The sequence below is a fragment of the Microcaecilia unicolor genome, chromosome 6 (genome assembly GCF_901765095.1).
Source record: "Microcaecilia unicolor chromosome 6, aMicUni1.1, whole genome shotgun sequence".
In the NCBI taxonomy this organism is placed as follows: domain Eukaryota; kingdom Metazoa; phylum Chordata; class Amphibia; order Gymnophiona; family Siphonopidae; genus Microcaecilia; species Microcaecilia unicolor.
Genome location: NC_044036.1, coordinates 193,605,811 through 193,629,223, shown reverse-complemented (window position 1 = coordinate 193,629,223; position 23,413 = coordinate 193,605,811). Strand labels below are relative to the sequence as shown.

At 42.8% G+C, this 23,413-nt stretch overlaps 1 protein-coding gene across 1 annotated transcript; it reads left to right on the top strand.

The window, feature by feature from the left end:
- The first annotated feature begins 366 nt into the window (after window positions 1–366).
- TUSC2 (tumor suppressor 2, mitochondrial calcium regulator) lies at window positions 367–22,996 on the top strand. The gene is made up of 3 exons (XM_030205494.1): window positions 367–715; window positions 7,013–7,133; window positions 16,131–22,996. The coding sequence occupies exons 1-3, from the start codon at window positions 564–566 to the stop codon at window positions 16,194–16,196; spliced, it is 339 nt and encodes a 112-aa protein (XP_030061354.1). The 5' UTR covers window positions 367–563; the 3' UTR covers window positions 16,197–22,996.
- Window positions 22,997–23,413: the final 417 nt, after the last annotated feature.

Here is a 23,413-nt window from a genome sequence, read left to right as displayed (position 1 = left end):
GTGCTGGGAAAAGGACCCCACAATTATTTGAAATGTAGAACAAATTCGTACTCTAACTGATGAAACTAATACTTTCTCAGTGTATATCCTTATGCTGCACAAGGCAGCGTGTTTGAAAACATAAATGAGATTAAATAAAAATGCTACAGCAGCAATAAAGAACGACAACGTAGATGCAGCAGCTCATCGATTTGCTTGCTTTGTTTTGAATATATGGGGATGACGGCTGCGCGGGGAAGGGAAAACTCAGATTGACCTAATTGGTTTCAGCATTTCGACGTCATTTCATCTCCTGTCTATTAAACCTCCTTGGTTACGCAGAGCAAGAAAAGAGGGCCGGAAACGGTAGTGACGTTTGTGTTCCCTGATTGCTTGCCGTAGACGGATTGGTTGTTTCGGGTGTGACGAGCTCCCATAGGCGGCAGCAGGAGGGAGTGAACAGAGCGCCAGGCTGACGGCTGTGCTTTTTGGGACGCTGTTGTCGTCCTGGTCACGGACATGGGGCCCCGTCGGGGGCTGTGAGCGTCACATTCGTCCATTTGGAAGATGCTTCGGCGCTGACCATGGGCGTCAGCGGCTCCAAGGCACGGGGTATTTGGCCTTTTTCCTCGGCTGGTAGTGGCAGCGACACCTCCTCCAACGGCGGCAGCAGCAGTTCGGAGCAGACCCTGGCCCGGGTCCGGAAGGCCACGCCTTTCATATTCACCCGACGGGGGTAAGAGCGGGAGGCAGAATACAGACTAGGCCTCGGGAAGCTTTTGATGCTGACTTGGGGCAGCCGAGCAGAGGTGACAGTCCTAGAACTGGAGTAAAACCTTGCCTGGTCCCATCAGGTTATCAGGATATGCACAATGAACATGCATGAGATAGATTTGGATGCATTGCCTCACGTACAAATCTAACTCATGCGTGTTCATTGTGCATATCCTGAAACCCCAATGAGACTACTAGGTGTGCTCTGAGGACTGGGTTGGGAATAACTGTACTAGGTGCTTTCAGTAAGGGGTATTATTATTTACTGGAAGAGGTTAGAGAACTAGGAGCATTGTTAGACTTAAGGGTGGCTGAAATCCTCTTTGATGTGCAGGGAGAGAAGGTAATTGATACAGTTAAATGAGATTTGAGGTCACATCGGAGAGCAAGAAATAAACGCATGTGTATTATTTGTCTTTGACAATGTGAGCAAAATCTAAATAAAAATAAATGCACTATTCTTCACCTGTATAGTACAATCATAAATAAGAATAGATTACTATGTAATATATATCGCAAATTAAATGTGTTCCTTGGGATTTTATACACAAAAGAAAGGTCCAAATCTCCCTGTAAAATCAAACAAACCACAAAAAATGGCGGAAGATAAACCAAGACAGACCAAAAACAGGGGAGTAAGAGCACCAGAAAAGTTTAATGGGACCCATTAAACTTTTCTGGTGCTCTTACTCCCTTGTTTTTTGGTCTGTCTTGGTTTATCTTCCGACATTTTTTGTGGTTTGTTTTCCTTGGGATTTTATTCCTATCAAAGACATTTAAGTGCACAAGAATCTTACCATGGTTTCGGTTTTGTAAAAGTACAATCAGATCAAACATGGATCACTGGTAAGAAAAGCAGGCTTTTGAGTCACATAGCGCAGGTCCAAAAATTTCGGATCAAAAGTGGCTCCTTGGCAGGAAAACAAGGTCTCAGCTCAAAACATCTTTAATTTTCACTTTCTTTAGCACTTCATTTTGCAAAAGTTTCAGCTCTGTAGACAAAACAACTTTTTTCCCTCTTTTGACTGGCCAAAAATTGATACCATGTTGTAAAAACAGGGTTTTGGCTTAAAACATTTTCAACTGGTCCCTTTCTGCGGAAGTGGGGTCCCAGGTCCAACAATCACTGTTGTGCTGTAATGGTATAAAAGCTAGTTGACTGCTCAAAACTTTTTCCAATGGTTCCCTCGCTACACAAGCAGGGTCCCAGATTTAAAAATTATGGTTCCCTTGCATAGAACCATGGTCTCAAAATGCATGAAAACAGGGTCTCAAAACAAAAAACAGTTCCCTCGCTAAAAAAGCAGGGTCTCAGATCCAAACATTCATGCATAAAAGCACAGCTTCTTAACTTTGATGAGGAGTATCAGCTGCAAAGCATGGTTTCCTTGCAGAGAAGCACAGTCTCAGATCAAAGATGGCTTCCTTGCAGTGTGTGAAGTTGAAAAACAGGAAGAGAAGCCGCACGCTTCTTAATGGCAATTCGATGACGTCGCCTGTAGATCTGTTGGATTAGTGAATGACGTATAATTGAGACTATACTGTATGTTTATCTTCTTGGTTGGTCCTTATGTCTTCATATCCAAGCTGACCGACAGAGAATCACAGTAAGTGTTCCCCCAATTACATATTTGTGTGTCCTGGATTTTTTTAAACCTTGCATTTTCAGGCAGTACTACTCCCACCAGCCTGTTATGCTGGTGGAGTATGTAGAACCAAATTCCTTCAAAAATGATGAGGGCTTATGGTAGGTGAGAAGCTTTGTAAGTTAAGGAAAGGGGATGGGATTTGATGTACCGCCTTTCTGTGATTACAGTCAAAGCAGTTTCCGTATACAGGTACTTATTTGTAACTGGGGCAATGGAGGGTTAAGTGACTTGCCCAGAGTTGCAAGGAGCTGCTGTGGTTCCCCTGGCTCTTAGGCTACTCCTCCACTCCATTGGATTTGAATTTTACTATGTGCTTTTAGTCAACTGAAACTTACAACCTGATCAGTGGAAAATGAGGAAAGCGCAAGCATGGGCTTGAGTCATATCTATTATTTTATTGGTAGGAAATGTCCTTTGAATTCTAAGGATTGTGCAATAGAATGACCTAGAATTGATAAGAGCAGCAAACTGTGACACTGAATTCTACCTCCTTATTTCTGAATAGGAATAGTGTACATCTCCCATTTAGAGAGGCAAAAAAATAACTTGGCTGAAACGCTCGCAGTGAAAAAACATGAATAAGATGCTTTTAAGCCTAAAGTTTCATTTGTGTGTATATGATCAGAGGGACAAAAATCAGATTTGTGAAAACATATAATTCTTGTAGCAGATTTATTTTTGTGACTAATTTGAAAGGTGTACTTCATTACTGTAGAATGAACTAAGAATAATAAAAGAAACCTTTTTACATATTTTTCAAAAAGATAAAGAGCTCTAAAGACATGATCCTTAGCTCATTTTGCATTTCAGTGTTTTGATATAGTATAATCCCATTATCTAAGTTACATAAGTACTTAATTGTTGCCATACTGGGACATACCGAATCCATCAAGCCCAGTATCCTGTTTCCAACAGTGGCCAATCCAGGTCACAAGTACCTGGCAAGATCCCAAAACAGTTCAATATATTTTATGCTGCTTATCCTGGAAATAAGCAGTGGATTTTCCCAAGTCCATTTTAGTAATAGCTTATGGACTTTTCTTTTAGTAAGCCATCCAAACCTTTTTTAAACCCTGCTAATCTAGCTGCTTTAACCACCTTCTCTGGCAACGAATTCCAGAGTTTAATTACACGTTGAGTGAAGAAAACTTTTCTCTGATTCGTATTAAATTTACTACTTTGTAGCTTCATTCCATGCCCCCTAGACCTAGTATTTTTGGAAAGAGTAAACAAGCGATTCCCGTCTATTCATTCCATTCCACTCATTATTTTGTAGACCTCTGTCATAGCTCCCGTCAGTCGTCTTTTCTCCAAGCTGAAGAGCCTTATCTGCTTTAGCCTTTCCTCATAGGGAAGTCATCCCATCCCCTTTATCATTTTCATCGCCCTTCTCTGTGCCTTTTCTAATTCCACTATATTTTTTAGATGTGGTGACCAGAATTGCACACAGTATTCAAGGTGCAGTCGCACCGTGGAACGATACGAAGGCATTACATAAATACGTAAGTAATGCCACACTGGGAAAAGACCAAGGGTCCATCGAGCCCAGCATCCTGTCTATGACAGTGGCCAATCCAGGCCAAGGGCACCTGGCAAGCTTCCCAAACGTACAAACATTCTATACATGTTATTCCTGGAATTGTGGATTTTTCCCAAGTCCATTTAGTAGTTTATGGACTTGTCCTTTAGGAAACTGTCTAACCCCTTTTTAAACTCTGTCAAGCTAACCACCTTCACCACGTTCTCCGGTAATGAATTCCAGAGTTTAATTATGCGTTGGGTGAAGAAACATTTTCTCTGATTTGTTTTAAATTTACTACACTGTAGTTTCATCGCATGCCCCCTAGTCCTAGTATTTTTGGAAAGCATGAACAGACGCTTCACATCCACCTGTTCCACTCATTATTTTATATTCCTCTATCATGTCTTCCCTCAGCTGTCTCTTTTCCAAGCTGAAAAGCCTTAGCCTCCTTAGTCTTTCTTCATAGGGAAGTCGTCCCATCCCCGCTGTCATTTTAGTCGCCCTTCGCTGCACCTTTTCTAATTCTACTATATCTTTCTTAAGATGCGGCGACCAGAACTGAACACAATACTCAAGTTGTGGTCGCACCATGGAGTGATATAATGGCATTATGACATCCTCGCACCTCTTTTCCATACCTTATAACCTTGGTTTTTATTTTCTATTCCTTTCCTAATAATACCTAACATTTTATTTGCTTTCTTTGCTGTCGCAGCAGACTGAGCAGAGGGTTTCAAAAGTATTGTCAAGTTATTTCTAGAGAGAGGATAAGGTCACCAAATTAAGGGGCCCTTTTACTTAGCTGCACTAAAAATTGGCCAGCACTGTCCCCAGTTCAGGTTTTCCTGCATGCTGAAGTCAGTTTAGTGCAGTGGTAAAATCCCCTATTAATGGCCAGTGCTAATTTTCCCATTAGCACATGAGCACTTAACTGACACCTGTCTTCCAGGTACTGTGGTAAGAAGTCATATGCTGATTGTGCTAATTAGCACACAGCGATGTAGTGTGTAGCACTAACAGATTTGTGCAGTACACGCCTACTCTGTGCCCCCGGCGCTTAAAAATAAATTCTATTTTTTAGCGGTTGGGAAGCACTCACCAATCTCGAAACTACCGTGGAATGTCTGAGCATGCCCTGTGGTAGCGCTTTTTACCCTGCGGTAGGCACACGTTGGCGCTTACCGCAGCTTAGTAAAAGGACCTGTAAATTTATTGTGGCAACACTGTCATCAAATATTTACTTTTACCTACAAAACAATTATTTTTGCTGTGCTATTTAATTTTTTAAAAATATGCTTGCCTGGTTTATCATATCAGCAGTTGAAGGTAGCAAGAAATTTAAGATGGCTCTGAAACAGGGTTATCTCAGGTAAAAGCTGTTAATTCTACCTGCAGTTGGGAAATTGGCAGTAGAAAGCATAGCTGAGAGAATGCAGGTATCATGAGAAGAATACTTAGGAAGGAACTAAATGAGTTTTAAATTAATATGTGCTTTGTGAAATAAAAGCAGTGGTCTCTTGTTTCACCTATCAAGGTGCACTGTTGCAGAGCTGACAGCGTGCTTTGCGAAGGGAGTCTGCTGGCTTCTGCTATAGATTTTGCAGTGGCACCTTAAGGGACTGTTTTATTAACGTTTCTTTGCCTACAGACAGAATAGGAAAAGAGCCGTAGTAAACCAGTTTCTAAAAGTGCTACTGCTAATCTGAGATGGGATTCCCATCCTACTGGGGACTGTGTTGAAGGGGTGGGGAAGGAAAAGCAAAAAAACCAGCGGGGTTTCAGTTGCTGGCTCCTAGATGCAAAGAAAATTTGTGAAGGTCTGCTGTCTTGCTCTTCTTTATCTCTTGTATAGATGAATATAGTTTCAACTTGATGTATCCGCAAATGTTGTTATATGTTTGGCAATATACATAAATCTCTCAGCTTAATATTCTGAGGTCCCGATGCTCAGAACTCTGGTTCTGTTCTAAAGAGCACTGTAAAAATACCGCCGGAACAGCGCAGAAGAACAATGCCCTAATGCTCAATGCTAATGAGATGCAAATACAGGTGCGCTCACAGCATTGAGTATTTGGGAGGTCAGCGGGAGGATTATGCTTGGCACATGTGCAGAAGACTTCCACAGTAAGCTCAGCTTCTGTGCGCATGAACCTGGTAAAACCTGAACGTGAAGCACACATTTCCATCTGTTTTCTATGACCTAAATATATATATATATATATATATATATATATATATATATATATATATGTATGTGTGTTCTTTTAATTTCTCTTTTTTTTTTTTTTTTTAATTGCTTAGACGCTTATATTTAGGTGCAGGAAACAGACGCCAATTTGTGTGTTCACTTTGGGTGTGTGTAAGCATTTTTTTTAGCATGAACGCTTTGGATTTACATGCAGGAAACAGACGCCAGTGCTTTTGCTTGAGTCTGCTGTTTCTTACGACCAGCCTTTAAGAACTTGCATACGACCAGCCTTTAAGAACTTGCACGGGCTTCCTTCCGCTTCCAAAAGCAATCAAAACCAGCAGATTTTGAAGCAAGATTCATGAGAGAAGCATGAGAATTAGTCTTAAGAAATTCTGTCTTCCAATAGCCTAATTAGCCTGCTCCGACCTGTCATTATTCTTTGCAGCGATAAGGCAATTTTGTTTCCGGCATTCTTTTCTGAGCATTGGGGAGGAATACAAAATGATCTCATTGACATGAGCTTGACTACATTAGCGTGCTACTTGGGCTGTTTGTTTCCACGCTCCTGGCCTCTAAACATTCTGTGCAGTGGCCTCTTGCACCCGTGTTTACTTTTGAGCATCGTGGCCTGAAGTTAGCATTCTTTATTGCCAAGTGGGTCTGACTGACATGGGAGTTATGTTACAGTAGCACTTGGACAGATGGATGCTCCTGTTGTTGCTTCTGTACTAGCTCAGCAGAGATCTCTATGCTTTCCTGTCTACAGGAAATCTTCTAGATTTGGTCGGTAGGTGGCAGAGGGTATGGTAGAGAATGGAGAAAACTTCGCTTCCCCTCCACCTTTTCCCCAATATGTGCAAGTTCTCATATGCACCTTTTTTTTTCCCCTTGCTATAGATCGATGTATTATGATGAGGATGGGGATTTGGCTCATGAATTTTATGAGGAGACGATAATCACCAGGAATGGGAGGAAGAGAGCCAAGCTGAAAAGGATCTACAGGAACTTGATACCTCAGGTAATGGATCATTTTTGAGGCACACATCGCATAACTTCACAGGAGACCATAGCTAACTGTACATTCTCTCCTTACTTGTCCCTTCTTAAGCCAGTTCTCAAACCTTTTTTTTTCCCCCTGTTGTGTGACACACTGAACCCTACAATCAGTGGCTGAACAAGAAAAGAGCTTAAATATTTTATTATTAGTGATAAAGGAAAGTGTAAATTGTACTTAACGGAATCTACTGTATGTTTTTTTTTTTTAATGAACTTTGATTGAAATCAAAGTTCAATTTTATTTTCTTTCAAAAGTTTTAATCTTATATCATCAATGGGAAATCTGGGACTCAATGTGCTACAGTTTTTCCATATGTGGTTGAATGGTTCACAAATTTGCCCTAATCTTACTGTCAACATAAAAGAATTATTTTTACCTATTTTGGAGTCTCTGCAGATCAGAACTAGGATATTTCCCTTTACAGCTTGCAAAACAAAAACCCCACTCTCTCCCCCCATGACCAGACCGAGCCTCCGTCTCCCACCCTGTGACCAGACAGAGCCCCCTTCCCGGACCCTCCCAATTCAGTGACTTCTGCCTATGCTGTCTCCAATCTCAAAATAGCTGTTGCAACCTTCAGTGGCAGTCTCGCCAGCCGTTTTAATGGCAGGGTCAGGAGCGACTGGGGATTTTAGGTTACTAGACCACCAGGGTTTAAGGTAGACCATTGGGGGGGAAGGGACAGACAGACACAGCTCCTCTCAGGAGAGGAGAAGGGACACAGCTCAAAGCATACACTGGCATTTTTAGCCAGAACTGAAATTAGGCTGAATAGGATTTCAGTGCCAAACCAAAATTTGGTCGACTTCTAGGGGAAGGACTTTTGTTTCTGAGAAGCCTTGGTCCTTTTCTGGGTACACTTGGTGGTGCTAGGTTCCTGCTTTACCTTCCTACCCGTGTTGTCATCATCTTTCCTCCTGCTGCCCATGCTGTTTTCCTTCTCAAAGTCTGTTACTGTGCTTGTCAGGAGAGCTGGATATTTGCTTCGGATGACTTGGGCAAGCCTTATTTTCTTAATGACATTTCTCTAGTGGGGACTATCTGCAGATTCCTCCTTCGCTAGCCCTGTTACAGGGAATGGGGAGTGGGTGCTGAACAGCAGTTCTTTTTACCTCATGGCAGCTCCCACTGAAGCTGTTCAAAAAGTGCGCCCATTGTGGCTGAAGGTATTCCTCGGCCGGTCTTTTTTCTGCCAGCCGTCACGCAATACAATAATGCGGGGAAGCTCTGGGAGGACATCCTTCAGGTGTTACTTTTGTAGAGGCTCCTCTCCTTCGGTTTGAGTCACTGCAGCCACCTGAGCTGCCCTGCAGTTTCTCTTCAGAAACCATGGCAACGGCAGCCATTTTGGGAGTGTGCTTAGGTTTGGGTTCTGCATCACAGACTATGCTGGCGTCTTCAGCATTTTCTCCCATGGAGCAACAGACAATGGCTTCTAATATTTCTTCAGGTTTTATTTTATCTCTGCACCAAGGTTATTTGCTCAAAAGAAGCCAATTGTAGGATTCTGTTCGATCAGTTCCATTGCTTCAAGACTCTGCTAGATCAGCTGGATAGCTTAGATTCAGTCTCTCTCTATTCTGTTACCTCCAATCAGTTTCCTTTCTTGATGTCTAGAGCTTCCTCTCCTAGAGACGCTTTGCAGGATGGAGGAATTTCAACAGAAGAGGGGGATGATCCTAAGGTATTAAGATTATTTAAAAAAGATGAACTTTCTCTGTTGATCACTAGATCCTTAGAATTACTTGATATTTCAATTCCCTCAGAACAGCTTTCAGCTCTTCAGGAAAATCCCATTATAACAGGGCATAAAGGTCCCCCTAAAGCCTTCCCTCTTCATGAAGTGATTCAGTTCTTCTTTTAGTGGAGTGGAACTCTCCTGACACCGGTCTCAAGATGGCCACAGCTATGGTTAAATGCTCTGCTTATGAAAAGGAGACATTTAAGCTTCCTAAAGTAGATCCTGTGGTTACTACAGTTACAAAAAGGCTACTGTCCGGTGAAAGGGGGTATAGCTTTGAAATATCTCCAAGACCGAAAGATTGAATTAGCACTTAAGAACTCCTTTAAGGTAGATACTCTTGGTCTGCAGGCTTTTTACACGCTGTTCTTATGTTGCAAAAGCTTGTCTCTGTTGCCTATGGCAAGGTGTAGAGGACGAGCAAAGACAGGAGCTTCAGCTGGAGATTTCGCCGCATTTAGAGACAAACTTAGCTTAATTGGTAGTTGCTCTTTATGATCTCATTAGAGTACTGGCTCATAGCATGGCTCTTTGTCACGGCCCACTGTTCTCTTTGGTTGTGAAATTGGTCGGGCCAACTCGTCGTCTTAATAATCAGACGGAAAGGTTTTTTTGTTTTGTGGTTTTTTTTTCTTTTTAAAGAGTTTGATAAGATTGTTAAAGACTTTGGAGAGGTTAAGTCTCAAACTCATCAGAAGGTAAGCCGAAGGTGTCTTCCTATAAACCTAAATTTAGATGTCGGGCACTATGTAGAACAATCACATCAACAAGATTTAGGATCAAGAATAGAACATAAGAATAGCCATACTGGGTCAGACCATCTAGCCTAGTAACAACTTGAAAATGTAAAGGTGGACAAAGCCATGGGACCGGACAGGATCCACCCCAGGGTATTGAGGGAGCTCATAGAGGTTCTGGTGGGTCCTCTTAAAGATTTGTTTAATAAATCCTTGGAGACGGGAGAGGTTCCATGGGATTGGAGAACAGTGGATGTGGTCCCTCTTCACAAAAGTGGTGATAGGGAAGAAGCTGGAAACTACAAGTCGGTAAGCCTCACTTCGGTTATTGGAAAAGTAATGGAAGCGATGCTGAAGGAAAAGAGAGTGAATTTCCTGGAAGCCAATAAGTTACAAGATCCGAGACAACATGGTTTTACCAAAGGTAAATCATGCCAAACGAATCTCATTGAATTCTGTGACTGGGTGACCAGAGAATTGAATCGTTGACGTGCTATAGACGTAATCTACTTAGATTTCAGCAAAGCTTTTGACACAGTTCCCCACAGGAGGCTCTTGAATAAACTTGACAGGCTGAAGATAGGTCCCGAAGTGGTGAACTGGATTAGGAACTGGTTGACGGACAGACGCCAGAGGGTGGTGGTTAATGGAATTCGCTCGGATGAGGGAAAGGTGAGTAGTGGAGTGCCTCAGGGATCGGTGCTGGGGCCGATTCTGTTCAATTTATTTGCGAGTAACATTGCCGAAGGGTTAGAAGGTAAAGTTTGCCTTTTTGCGGATGATACTAAAATTTGTAACAGAGTGGACACCCAGGAGAGAGTGGAAAACATGAAAAAGGATCTGCAGAAGCTAGAAGAATGGTCTAAGATTTGCTAATTAAAATTCAATGTGAAGAAATGCAAAGTGATGCACTTAGGGAGTAGAAATCCACGGGAGACGTATGTGTTAGGCGGCGAGAGCCTGATATGTACAGACGGGGAGAGGGATCTTGGGTTGATAGGATCTGAAGGTGACGAAACAGTGTGACAAGGCGGTGGCCGTAGCTAGAAGGTTGTTAGGCTGTATAGAGAGAGGTGTGGCCAGCAGAAGAAAAAGGAGGTGTTGATGCCCCTGTATAAGTCGTTGGTGAGGCCCCACCTGGAGTATTGTGTTCAGTTTTGGAGGCCGTATCTTGCTAAGGATGTAAAAAGAATTGAAGCGGTGCAAAGAAAAGCTACAAAAATGGTATGGGATTTGCGTTACAAGACGTATGAGGAGAGACTTGCTGACCTGAACATGTATACCCTGGAGGAAAGAAGAAACAGAGATGATATGATACAGATGTTCAAATATTTGAAAGGTATTAATCTGCAAACGAACCTTTTCCGTAGATGGGAAGGCGGTAGAACTAGAGGACATGAAATGAGATTGAAGGGGGGGCAGACTCAAGAAAAATGTCGGGAAGTATTTTATTCACGGAGAGGGTGGTGGATACTTGGAATGCCCTCCCGCGGGAGGTGGTGGAGATGAAAACGGTAACAGAATTCAAAAATGCGTGGGATAAACATAAAGGAATCCTGTTCAGAAGGAATGGCTCCTCTGTAGCTTAATGGAGATTGGGAGGCGGGGCTAGTGGTTGGGAGGCAGGGCTAGTGCTGGGCAGACTTCTACGGTCTGTGCCCTTAAAATGGCAGATACAAATCAAGGTCGGGCATACACATAAAGTAGCACATATGAGTTATCTTGTTGGGCAGACTGGATGGACCGTACAGGTAGTTTTCTTCTGTCATCTACTATGTTACTTTGTAGTAGAGGCTGAGACTAGATGTTACACATTACTCTGAGCAATGAGCTTCTGCTACAGTGATAGTGTCGTTTGCACTATTTTTAAACGGGGAATGGCTCCTTAAGTTGAGTTATTTGTCATTTGTTTCCTGATGTAGCTAAAGACACTCCATCTCGCTTGACTGCATTTCTGGCAGCTAAGAAGATTGAATTGCTTCCCTCCTTCAGTGATGGCTTTGGAATCTGTCTCCTTAGGTCTCATTATATTATACAAGCTGTTAAGCCCATTAAAACGGGCAAGTTTTATTTTTTTACAGAAATGTAATTTACAAATTGATGTTGGTGGGCCAGGTTTGGTTCTTTGGAGGGTGTGGGGCGTGTATCACAGTGAGAGAGTGTGTGTATGTGTGAAAGTGTTTTTTTGTTATGTGAAGTTTGAGGTTGTGTGCGAGTGTCTGTGTGTGTGTGATCCAGTTTGTGTGTGTGTTTGAAAATGTTAGGGTGAGGTGATGTGGGGGGTGTCTTGTTTGGTGTAGTTGTAGGGGGTGGTGGTGTGCTTGGTTGGGGTTGCGTTGTGAGGTGGTGGTTGGGAGGGTGCCGGGGAAGGGGGTTGTTGTTGTGCCGGGTTGGCTGGTTTGTAGGGTGTGGCATGTGTGTGTCACAGTGAGAGAGTGTGTGTGTGTGAAATTTATTTTTTTGGTGCCGAAGTTTGATGGTGTTTGTGTGTGTGTCTGAAAGTGTTAAGTGGAAGGTTTGTGGGTGGGGGGGTTTGTTGGTTTTTGTAAGACTGTGTCTGAATTTAACAAAGGATGAGACAGGCATGTGGGATCTCTTAGGGAAAGGAGGAGAGGAGATAGAAGTTACTGAGGATGGGCAGACTGGATCTGCCATCATATTTCTGTAGCGATTGAAAAGGCCAAACAGTCTGCTGTCAGCAATTATGCTATGATTTAGCTCCTGACCTCAATTTGCCTTCAGAAGCTGTTTCAGAGGTGGTTGCTAGAACAGATTTTTTTTTCTCTTCTCTGTAGTTTAGAGGCGTGTGTTATAGGGGACTTGGATGAGTTTGCGCTGCAAAGCTGTGGTTTCCTTTTGTCGGTGATAGAGTGTGAGATGTGAAGGTGCTGTATTAGTTAACAGCTGATCGTTTCCCTTCCGACCTTCCTCCTTCCCTCCCTGTCATGCCTTTTCTGATGTAAATTATGTGATTGCCGGAAGGGGAACGATCAGCTGTTCTTCACTGCAGCTTTCTTTGTGTGTGAATGTTTGTGGAGGAGGGGAGGGGGGTATGCAATCTGAGGGAGTGGCGGGTGACTTGGAGGGGTGTAGGGCAGTGGATTGTGGCCTTCACTGAGGGTTAGGGGTGGGTGGAGGTTGTTTGTGGGGGGGGGGGGGGGGCGGAAGTGTTTGGCAGCGATGTAGGGGAGGTGGGTGGAGTTTGTTGCACAAGCGACGTTGTGGAGGAGGAGTGGTGGGAGTGGTTCGGCCTCCTTCTCTCCCTTTACTCCTGCGCCTGCACTGTCGACCTCGATCAGCACGTAGGGAAGGTTGCTGGATATGCGGGTAGGGCAATGGATGTGGCCTTCACGGAGGGGTATGGGTGGGTGGAGGTTGTTTGTGAGGGGGGCGGGAGTGTTTGGCGGCGACGTAGGGGAGGGGGTGGAGTCTGTTGTGCAGGTGACGTCGGGGAGGTGGAGTGGTGGGAGCGGCTGGCTGTGAACTGACGCATGCGCAGAACAGCTTCACTGTTCTGCGCATGCATGGCTCGTTGGGAGAAACCTGTGAATTGATGCATGCGCAGAACAGCTCTGCTGTTCTGCGCATGCGCGTCACGTCGGTCACTCTTCATTTATGTAGTAGGATGGCCTGCATAGAAGAGCCTCCTAGTAATTTTCCTATAAAAATGTTTTGGAGTTTTTTTTTGTTTTGTTTATTCTCAGTTTGTCTTGGAGCCTTAAAGTTGTGGACTTCAGCCATATATACGTTTTTTTTTTCTCATTTTGGGACATAAGTTTTTTTCCTTTTTTAAAAAATTTTCTACAAGCACAGCTTTCCTGTAGAAGTTTCCCCCCCCCCCCCCTCCCACAATAAATGTTTATTATCGTTTTGTGAAGGATACATCAAAACAGAGACAGAGAGAGCAATTATTCTTAACCATCCGTAACACATCAGGTTCCCCTATAAGCCTATAGCAATATACATGATTCAATTTCTCCTTCATTATTCCCCCCCCCCCCCCCCCCCACTCTCCCTCCCTCTAAACATTTCCCAACATATGATCCAGATGAACCCATTCAACCGCTTTGGGATCAAACTTCCCCAGCCGGCGGTCAGTTAGTTTTTCCAGCTCCCCCAACACTCAAACCTTCAACAACCAAATGTTAATAGAAGGCCCATTGGACTGTTTCCAATGAGCTGCTAGCACTATCTTTGCCGCAGTAAAACACAGTCACTTAAGTCTTTTTTGCCATTTCAGGCCTCTTCAGTTCCCCCAACCTTGGAGACACCATTTAGGTTCACAGGGGCACTCAATCTCCAGAGTGGTTGCCATCAAGCGGGTTAACCCTTCCCAATACTCCTGTATCCGGCAACAAGACCACCAAATATGAAAGAGTGCCAGTTTCTTCACCACATCTCCAACAGAGATCCATAGTCCCCGGAAACATTATTCTTAGCCGCTCTGGTGTATAGTACCATCGCGTTAAATGCATTTTCTTTGATTAAAACACAAATAGAAGATTTTTTTACTTCCAAACATATAGCTTTCCATTCATGAACACTCATTTCACACCCCAAGTCCTCTTCCCATGCACTCATATATGGAAACTTAACAAACCCATCCCCTCTAATTAGGCGGTAGAAAAGAGTAATAACTCATCTAATCTTCCCCACAGAGAACCATAAATTCTCCAAATGCTCGCTGTCATCCGGATCTACCCTTGTCCACTCCCTATCTAATATGTAGTGTTTCACGTGCAAGTATGGGAAAAGGTCTGATTGAGGGCAGCCCTTATTCCTCTTTCAGATCTTCAAATGTACGCATAAACAAATACTGATTTAATAAATTTGAAGTGAGGGATGATTAAGGGCCTGATTGCAACTGAATTAACTATGGCCATAGTTAATTCAGTTGCAATCAGGCCCTTAATCATCCCTCACTTCAAATTTATTAAATCAGTATTTGTTTATGTGCTCTGTTTTGTCACATAGTTCACACAATGGTAGTTTATTCACTAGCATAGTGTACTTCAAACAACCCCTTTTTTTTATTAGGTTGACACGTTTATCTAATGCTTTGCTTTTCAGCTTTTCAGCCAAAAGTACCTACGATTATGACCATCCAAACATTACTAATAAGCACTTTTTATAAAGTTCATATATGTATATGTTTTTCATATATATTGTCCTCCAAATTTGATTCGTGTTTTATATTATTGATTAAAGTTTATTTAGTATTATTATTATTTTTTTACCTCTATTTTCTCCATATCTTATTATATTACTTTCATATTAAAATGTGTATTATATATGTTCATTATTCTTTTATTATTTTTGTATTATATTTACATGTATATTTTTATAGACTCCTGATGCAGGCCTAATGGCCGAAACACGACGTTGTGTCGAGTCTTCATCCTCCAAATAAACTCTTTTATTAAGGAACATCTTCCTGTCTTTGGTATCCTTGGTCGTTCTCCCACTGTCTTTGCTCTGTTATATTTACCTTGGGGCATTTTGAGTTCTCCGCCTGCCAGCGGATTTCTTTTCACTTGGGGACTAGCAATGGCAGGGACTGAAACAAAACTAACACCCTGGGTAAAAGGTTAATTTTTACTGTGGCTATCCTGCCCTACCAAGAGAGCCATCCTTCCCGCCACACTCTCATCTCTCTCCGAAGCTGTTGGATCAGGGGGGTGTAATTCAGGACGTATAGTTTAGACAGATCTTTGGGAATTTGGATCCCCAGGTATCAAAAGCTTTTGCCAGCCTTGCGAAATATAAAAGACCCTAGCAGTCTCTCCTCTTCTGCATCTGTAATTGTGATTCCCATAAATTCTGATTTATCATAATTTATTTTAAATCCTGCGAGTTGCCCAAAATCAGTGAGTTCCCGAATTATAATAGGTAAAGTCAGCTGTGGTGCATTGACATAAAATAGGATGTCATCTGCAAATAGGGCAATTTTATTCCTGTAGAAGTTTTATGTTGCTTGACTGTAATATTGAAATGTCATAAGTTTAAAATATATATGAGGAGCAACACTGCACCAATTTCAGTTTCTCCCCCATCTACCCAGGTTTCATGAATCTTGAAATGACACTGGGAAGCTAGGACTTTGTCTATGGTGGGCATGGCAGGCTGAATGTACAAAGATATACTCCGACAGATATGTTTGCATCTCCACATGATAAAAGATGCCATATGTACTGCAGTATGGTATTTAGAGGACACCAAAACAGGGTCTTAATCATTATTAAATGCATATGAACATCTCATAGAAGGCTTTCTTGCTGTCACCAAGATGTCCTGAATTGGAGGTGATACAGCTGAAGATGCAACCTAATATCTGCTCAATTTCCATACTGCAAATACAGTGATTTGAGGCTGGTATTAGGGTGTTTTACATTTTCATGTTGTGCCAGTAGTCGTTCAAGGTGAGTTACACTCTCAGTACCCTCGGATATGTGCCTAATTGCATCTCTTTCTTCCTTCCAGGGTATTGTGAAATTAGAGCACCCTCGAATCCATGTCGATTTCCCTGTTGTCATCTGTGAGGTGTGAGCAAGTCCCAGGACAAATGTGAATGAGGCCCGTTGCTGTGTGTGTATTCATACAGCTCATCCGTAACTTGCATATATTCAGAGGACAATACTGGCACCTGTGCCTAAAGAAGGAACAGTGTACAGTAAGACTTTGGAATGTCTCCCGACAGTTGAAATGGGGAAAGACAGAGACCACCATACATAGTCTTCTGTTAAGCTGCAAATGGAATGTGTAGAGACCAATGCATTGAATGAGTAATCCCCTGTGTAGCACGACTGGGAAGAAGGTATCTACCTTCCTTGAAAATAAACAATCAACTAAGCGTCAAGTTAGATGCAGAAAACCTTCCTTCTTAATGCTGTGGAGACCTGTTTCCCAGCCCTGGAATGGTTATGAAAGAAAAGATCAGAAGTTTTGGAAGGCAGATAAGATACATGAGAGAGAGAGAGGCAGATGGAAAGGGAAAGTGCCTTCTCTCATTAAAAAAAAAAAAAAAAGACTTAATATGCAGGTAAAAACTTAAAATGAAGTTTAGTTGGCTACCTCTATTTACTTGGGAGCCAAAAATGAGGCAGTCTTCATGTGGTGTATTCAGCTGAAAATCCAGAATGGTGAAGTGGTCTAAGCATATATATATTATTTTTTTAACCCCATCCTTTCTCCTGCCTGCCCACCCTCACTCTACATCAGCATCAGGACCCAGGTTGGATATTGGGTTGGTAATTGTAGCTGTGGCTCTAGGAGGAGCTGGGGAACGTTCACCTAATGTCATACATTGTTCTGTTGGCTTTGACAGCAAAGAACTTGGGAAATAGGTCTGGTAGGGGTTGCATTTTCCACCCCAGTAATAGATGTGATTTGAGTATAACCTGGCTGTTTTCTGTAGGGGAGACGGATCAGGCGGAAATCTTCACCCCTTCCTCTGCCCATGTTTTCTTCTCAGTTCTGTGCATTTCATTTTAACATATCCCCTCTTCCACGAGGCAGGATATGAGGGCTGCTGGTGAGCCTAGTTCTGCCCAGAAAGCAGGATAGGCTAATAAATGTTATTGTGTCTGTGTTGGCCTGGTAAAGTACAGGTGGTCTTAGCAATTTTCTGAACGTTACTCAAAGTAACTTCTGTGATGACATACTGCACTGTGATGGAGGTGGGGAAGGAGCACTGGGCATCATATACAAAACATGCATATTTTCAACCCAGTCCTCATTGTCTTTTTAATTGTTCTATGTTTAAGGCTGTCTATGGTGATTAATTCATTATTTATTTACATATGTTGAGTTCATGTGTGCAGATGCTTTATGCATATTCATTGGTGATACTTGAAGACGGCACTGGTTCAGGAAGGGCCAGAGGGCTTGGTTGAGAGCCTCTGGTGTAGGTAAAGGTCTTCCATGTTGCTCTGTGTGTTGAGCTCCCAGGTGATAGGACTGGTGAGCTGGGTAGGAGCATCACTTCTGTCTATGCTTTATTTCCTCAAAAACAATATTGTATTTCTAGTATTTTAAAGATGAAGGGAGAGAAATGCCACCCTCATTTTTGTTTCCAGTCTGCTCCACCTCTTCCTGTTTGTTTTGCTGATCTGTATTTTCATAATGCTCAGCATCTTGTGGATTCTAGCAGCTTTATCCTCTGAGTTGTGGTTGAAGTGCTTCTTATCCTCTGAGTTGCTCATCAAATAGGGAATGCAAAAAGGAGGAAAAGTTACATTTCAGGGTACAAAGTCAACTGAAAATCATTGGAGATGCCATCTTACCCATTGACCGATTGACCAATCCAAACAATGTTGGCAGTTTATAATTTTTTCTCTGTAAGCATTTTGAGGGCGGCTGTTAGTTTGTGTTTTTGTTTATAGGCTCAGAACATTTCCTCAATGCAAGTCAGGCATGCAGGCCAAAACATTTGACACAATATTTAGGTTCCAAGTTGAGTTAGCTATTAATTAATTTTGTGTCAGACTTCTTAATAGCCGCTATTCTGTGTTGTACAACAGAATGCTATTCTAGGATGCTACTGGGGCAAGGCTGCTTGGTAGAACTGCCAGTAATGAGTACAGCTGGGATACATGCGAACCAGGTTACAAAGGACGTTTATTTCGGTGGCTAGGATAGCTTGAAGTGGAGTTTAAAAAGAACGGTTCAAAACTCCTTATGCTAATGCCCCAATAAACTCTGATTTTGGAGTGGGAGAGAACTGTCCCACTACCCAGAGCCAACATACGATCAAAACGTTTTTTCATTTTCTGTTATAATTGAGTCTTCGTGATGTGAAAAGGCCAGGATACAGCTATAGCAGGGTTAAAGCAGGGCAGTTGTGCAAGCAGTGTGACTGCACAGGGGTGTAAAAATTGCTCCCAGCCCACCATTTCTTGTTGGTGATAAGGAAGCAGGTGGGGCAGGGGCACAAGTGGGCGAGTTTGTAAAGTCCTGGAGCCATGCCTGAGTTATCTAGGGTATGTGTGTCTTCCTCACCAATCCATTAAATAAATATACAGCACATACCTATTGACCTCTCTCTAATTTTCGATGAATATCAATGTTATCAAGCCCTCTGAAGCATGGTAGTCAATTGAAAATAAAAACTTTCACCAAAATCTCTTGTTTTGAGCCATCTGTGATACTAGAAATTTGGTTACAATGAACCCATGCAGGAAAAATTTGGTAGCCAAAACTACTTGGTCAGCACTGATTTCTAGCATCTTCATAAGAGAGCTTTCACTTCTTGGCCACATTCCCTTTAAGCAACATGTGGTCATGCAGCGAATGAAATAGGTTTATGGTCTAAGACAGTGTTTTCCAAGTCCAGTCCTGGAATACCCCTGACCGGTCAGGTTTTCAGGATATCCACAATGAATATACATGAACTTGATCTGCACACACTGCCTCCGTTATATGCAAGTCTTTCGTGCATATTCATTGTGGATATCCTGAAATCCTGACTGGCAAGGGGTACTCCAGGACTGGACTTGGAAAACACTAGTTTAAGATCCTATGGGTGCTACTTGGCTAATTGCAGACCTCGTTCTTATTCCCTGTAAGTTGTTCCATTACGTAGCTTCCCACTATTCCAGAACCTGTGGAATAGTTGTGTCTGTCAACCAGCATGTGGAGATAAAGAAGTGACAACTGAGCTGAGACATCTCTTGGCATCCAGTCTAGCTCCTAAATCTGCTCAACTTGAAACCATCCGCCATCATGCTTTCTTTTTTGCAGTCCCTTTTCAATGGAATTCCCTCCCGTTGCTTATACGGTCTGAGCTATCCTTGAAGAAATTTTAAAACGCTCTAAAATCCTGGCTTTTTCAACAAGCTTTCAGTTAATTTAACAAAAAGGTTTGAAGAGTTACGCTGTCATGTCTCGCTGTTTAATCCCCCCCGGTCCTTGCTCTGTACTCTATCCACCACGCTTCCCCTGTTTCCTTTGTCCACCTTCCGTGAACTTAGTGATTGTGCTACTGCTAAGTGATAATTCCTATCCTATCAAGTATTGTTGTAGTTTTCCGATTTCTCTGTTTTAGCCTGTAAACTGCCCAGATCTGCAAGTTAGCTTGGGTGGTATAGAATTTGCAAATAGAAAATACTGAGTAGTTAATCTGCAGCAGATAGATGGACATTTTCAGCCTCTAGTTCTGAGTGCTTGGCCTCCTGGTCTAGTCGGTCAACTGGTTCCCAGTTGAGCTTTGCGGGTAGATTGAGTCTGCACAGTCCTATCTGAGGTCTTCAGATCCTTCTCTCTGGTGCCCCACAAATTTACTTCTTCCCTCCCTTCACCTCTCCCCTGTTTCATGTGGAGTTCTCCTTTTGCAGCCAACAGTCTTAAAAAGAAGGAAAGGTGTGCTGGAGATTGTGGAACATAGTATCAGTCCTGAACCTAAGACTTGTGGAGCAGCTGGCAGTGGTAAATTTGACTTAAGGTTTGACTCGGAACCGCTTGGAGATCTGCAAATTCTGCTTGGTACAGGGGAGGGATTCTGACTCGCCGCTTGGGACATGTTGTGCTGAGCTTTTGACAGTTGGGGTGAATGGCTACTTAAGTGGTGGTCCTGCTGTGGGATTCGCCGGCTGGCATTGGCACTGCAGTGCGTGAAAGCTGGAACTCGTGCGGGACATGCAGGAAATGGTCGGCAGCAACACAGCTTCGAATTTGGTGCAGCATCTGAATATGCCAGGGTCTTTGGGCTTTCTGGCAGGGCTAGTGCACATTGATGCAGGAGAGTGCGGGAACAGGCATCATTTTGTCAGGGCCAACTGACAGTAAGGAGCAACCTCTGATCACACGCAAAGCACAGCCGCCATTTTAAAGCCCGAGGACCCGACAGCATTCAACTATATCGGGATCTTTTTCTTCAGAGTTGTATTGCTCAAACAAGGCCTACTTACTGAAGCAGGGACAGTCAGAGTTGCTGCAAAGTGCTTCAGTTTCTCACCCCGCTGCCCTTCTGGCTCCTCAGTGATCTCATTTAGACCACTAGGAGTGGGCAGATGAGGCTTTCATCTCTACTTCTCCTTTCTCATGTGATGTGGCCTTTGTCTATTCAGAGGAGCCATCGTTGAAGGATCCGTTAGAGGAGGGGAGAGCTCCCGAAAGTAGGTTGTTTCATAAAGAGGAGTGCAATCAGTACAGGCATTCCTTGGACTTAAGAGAATGGGAACTATCCAGCCAGTTCAGAAGCAGAGAACCCTATCTGTGCATTATCAAGCTGAAACCCTGACTGGTAAACAGAGGCTTGGCCTCATGGCTTCCAAGCCCACAATTGCTAGATGACTGAAGGAGACTATTGCATTTGGGCCCTGTGGGCTCATTCTGTGAGACATATAGCGACTACCTTACTGTCTCCAGTGGATATTTGTAAGGTGGCAACGTAGTAGACACTGCATACCTTTGCCAAGCAGTAAAAGATGGATGTTGCGGTGCGCTCAGAAGCCAGTTTTGGGGCTTCGGTCCTCAGGGCGGTGGCACCAGGGTCCCACCCACTCTAAGGATTGTTTTTGAACATCCCTCAGTGGAGATGACGGTTTTCTTTCCATTAGTTCATCCCACTCTTTCAGAGGCCTATCCAAGGTTTCCGAGATGTTTAGTCAGTGCAAAATAATGGGTCAAATAACGAAGCATGGTGCTTCCTACATATCTCTTATTTTCTACAACTTGTTCAGAGATGAGAGGTCCACCCATGTTTGCTTGTCTGGTTAGTATTAGATTGTGTTTGTTTTGAGTTTCTCTTTACAGCTTGTCTATGTAAATACTGAGGAGCTGGACTGGATACCAAGAGAGAGATGTCATGGCTCTGTTTTCGGTTCTCTGTCTCCACCTGCTGGTTGATGGACAGAACAGTCCTACACAGTCTGGAATAGTGGGAAGGACTAATGGGAGCAAAATTATCAGGAAAAACCTAATTTCTCCTTTGTATTGAAGACGTTCATTTCATTAACTGTACTGTAGAATTCACTAGTTATTTGTTAGTCCCAAGCTGATTTCAACAATGCACTATGTGACAGCACATTAACCCCCCCCCCACTCCATATTGTAGAGTTTGGCTCAACAAAACCCCTAAGAAGGGAATATACTCGGAAATTAGCTCGGACCTTAGGCTGAATCTTAGTCAAAAAGAGGCTGAGAAGTGATTATGCTCTATAGTAGTACGGAGTAGTAGGCTCTTCAAAAACACAGGTCAGCTGCTCACTTTTCAGTTATTTTTGTACATTGCCTGCAGTCTGATTTATGGATTGCTTTGCTAATCATGTCTCCCACAGGTACAACAGTGGAAGAAATTCATTCATCTGTTCCTGTTCATTTGAGGAGCAATTATCTGCTATTGGACTAATAGTGCAATTAACAGAGTTTGTTCACTGCTCTAATGAAGCTATGTTATCACAGCTATCTTAGGCTGTAATGTCAAACTGGCTTCAGTTCAGCAGTTGGTGAAGTTGTGGAAGAGGCTAAAGGTGCAGTGGAACAGGATGTGGGGAAATGAGTTTGTCAACGCAAAACAAAGTGAGTGGATTGCACCTGGTACAGAAGTAGTTCAACCATTTCTCCCTTGGTTTGAGCCATCCATTCAGTAAAATGCTGATATCAAACATGTCGTGCATTTACCCTTCTGTATGCTTTCAAAGGGACCTCAGAAGGTCTTTTTTTTTTTTTTTTTTGGGGGGGGGGGGGGGGTTACCCATCACTAATAAAATATGAAGAACCCAACATTCAGTATTTATGCTTATGAGGGTTTTGTGTCTTTAACTGCTTATGTTTGTGGTTTGTAGTACCACAGTAGGATACAACTCCTTTTGATGTCTACATTATCTGTCTCCCCTTGTGTCTTTAAGCTCTTTCAGCTCTATTAGTGGCTGTCGAGCCCTTCTATGCTTTTATGAGGACCAGGAAACTTGGCTGCCCTTTCTCTGCTCTTACATTTTAAAGCTCCTCTATCTTTTCTGTAATAAGGGCATCTCATTACTGTCATTGATATACCAAATGGGGTCAGCGTTTGTGGGGAATTGTCCAAAAGAACTCTTCAAAAGCCAAGTTCTGTCTCCCGGATCAGTGCTTATCTTTTTGTGGCCATGACCCCATGATTGTGGCCAAATAAAATCGTATGGAACCCCTGTTTCCCAAGGCACAGAATAACAATGCATCTATGGAAATCCTGCCAAGATTGTGATGCTATTTGGTGTTCTGACCCGTTGGTTGGGAAGTTCTGTTTTGCTCTCTTGCAAGTAGCACAGCAGCTAGGTTTTGCTTGTGCAGTGGTATATTGCAATGGTTCCCAAACCTGGTCCTGGAGGCACCCTGGCCAGTCATATTTTTCAGGATACCCACAATGAATATTCATGAGAGAGATTTGCATGCAGTGGAAGCAGTTTATGCAGATCTTCCTTATGAATATTCATTGTGGGTATCCTGAAAACCAGACTGGCTGGGGTGCCTCCTGGACCAGGTTTGGGAATCGCTGGTATATTGGTTACTGATCATAGTAAGAAGCAGAACCTAAACTTTATCTGAAATCATCCTTAGACTGAGTAACACTTTCAGGCTTATTTTTAAGTAGAGGAGTGTGGTAGCCGTGTTAGTCCACTCTTAAGGTTATCAATAGAAATCAAACAAAATAAAACATGGAAAAGAAAATAAGATGATACCTTTTTTATTGGACATAACTTAATACATTTCTTGATTAGCTTTCGAAGGTTGCCCTTCTTCCTCAGATCGGAAATAAGCAAATGTGCTAGCTGACAGTGTATATAAGT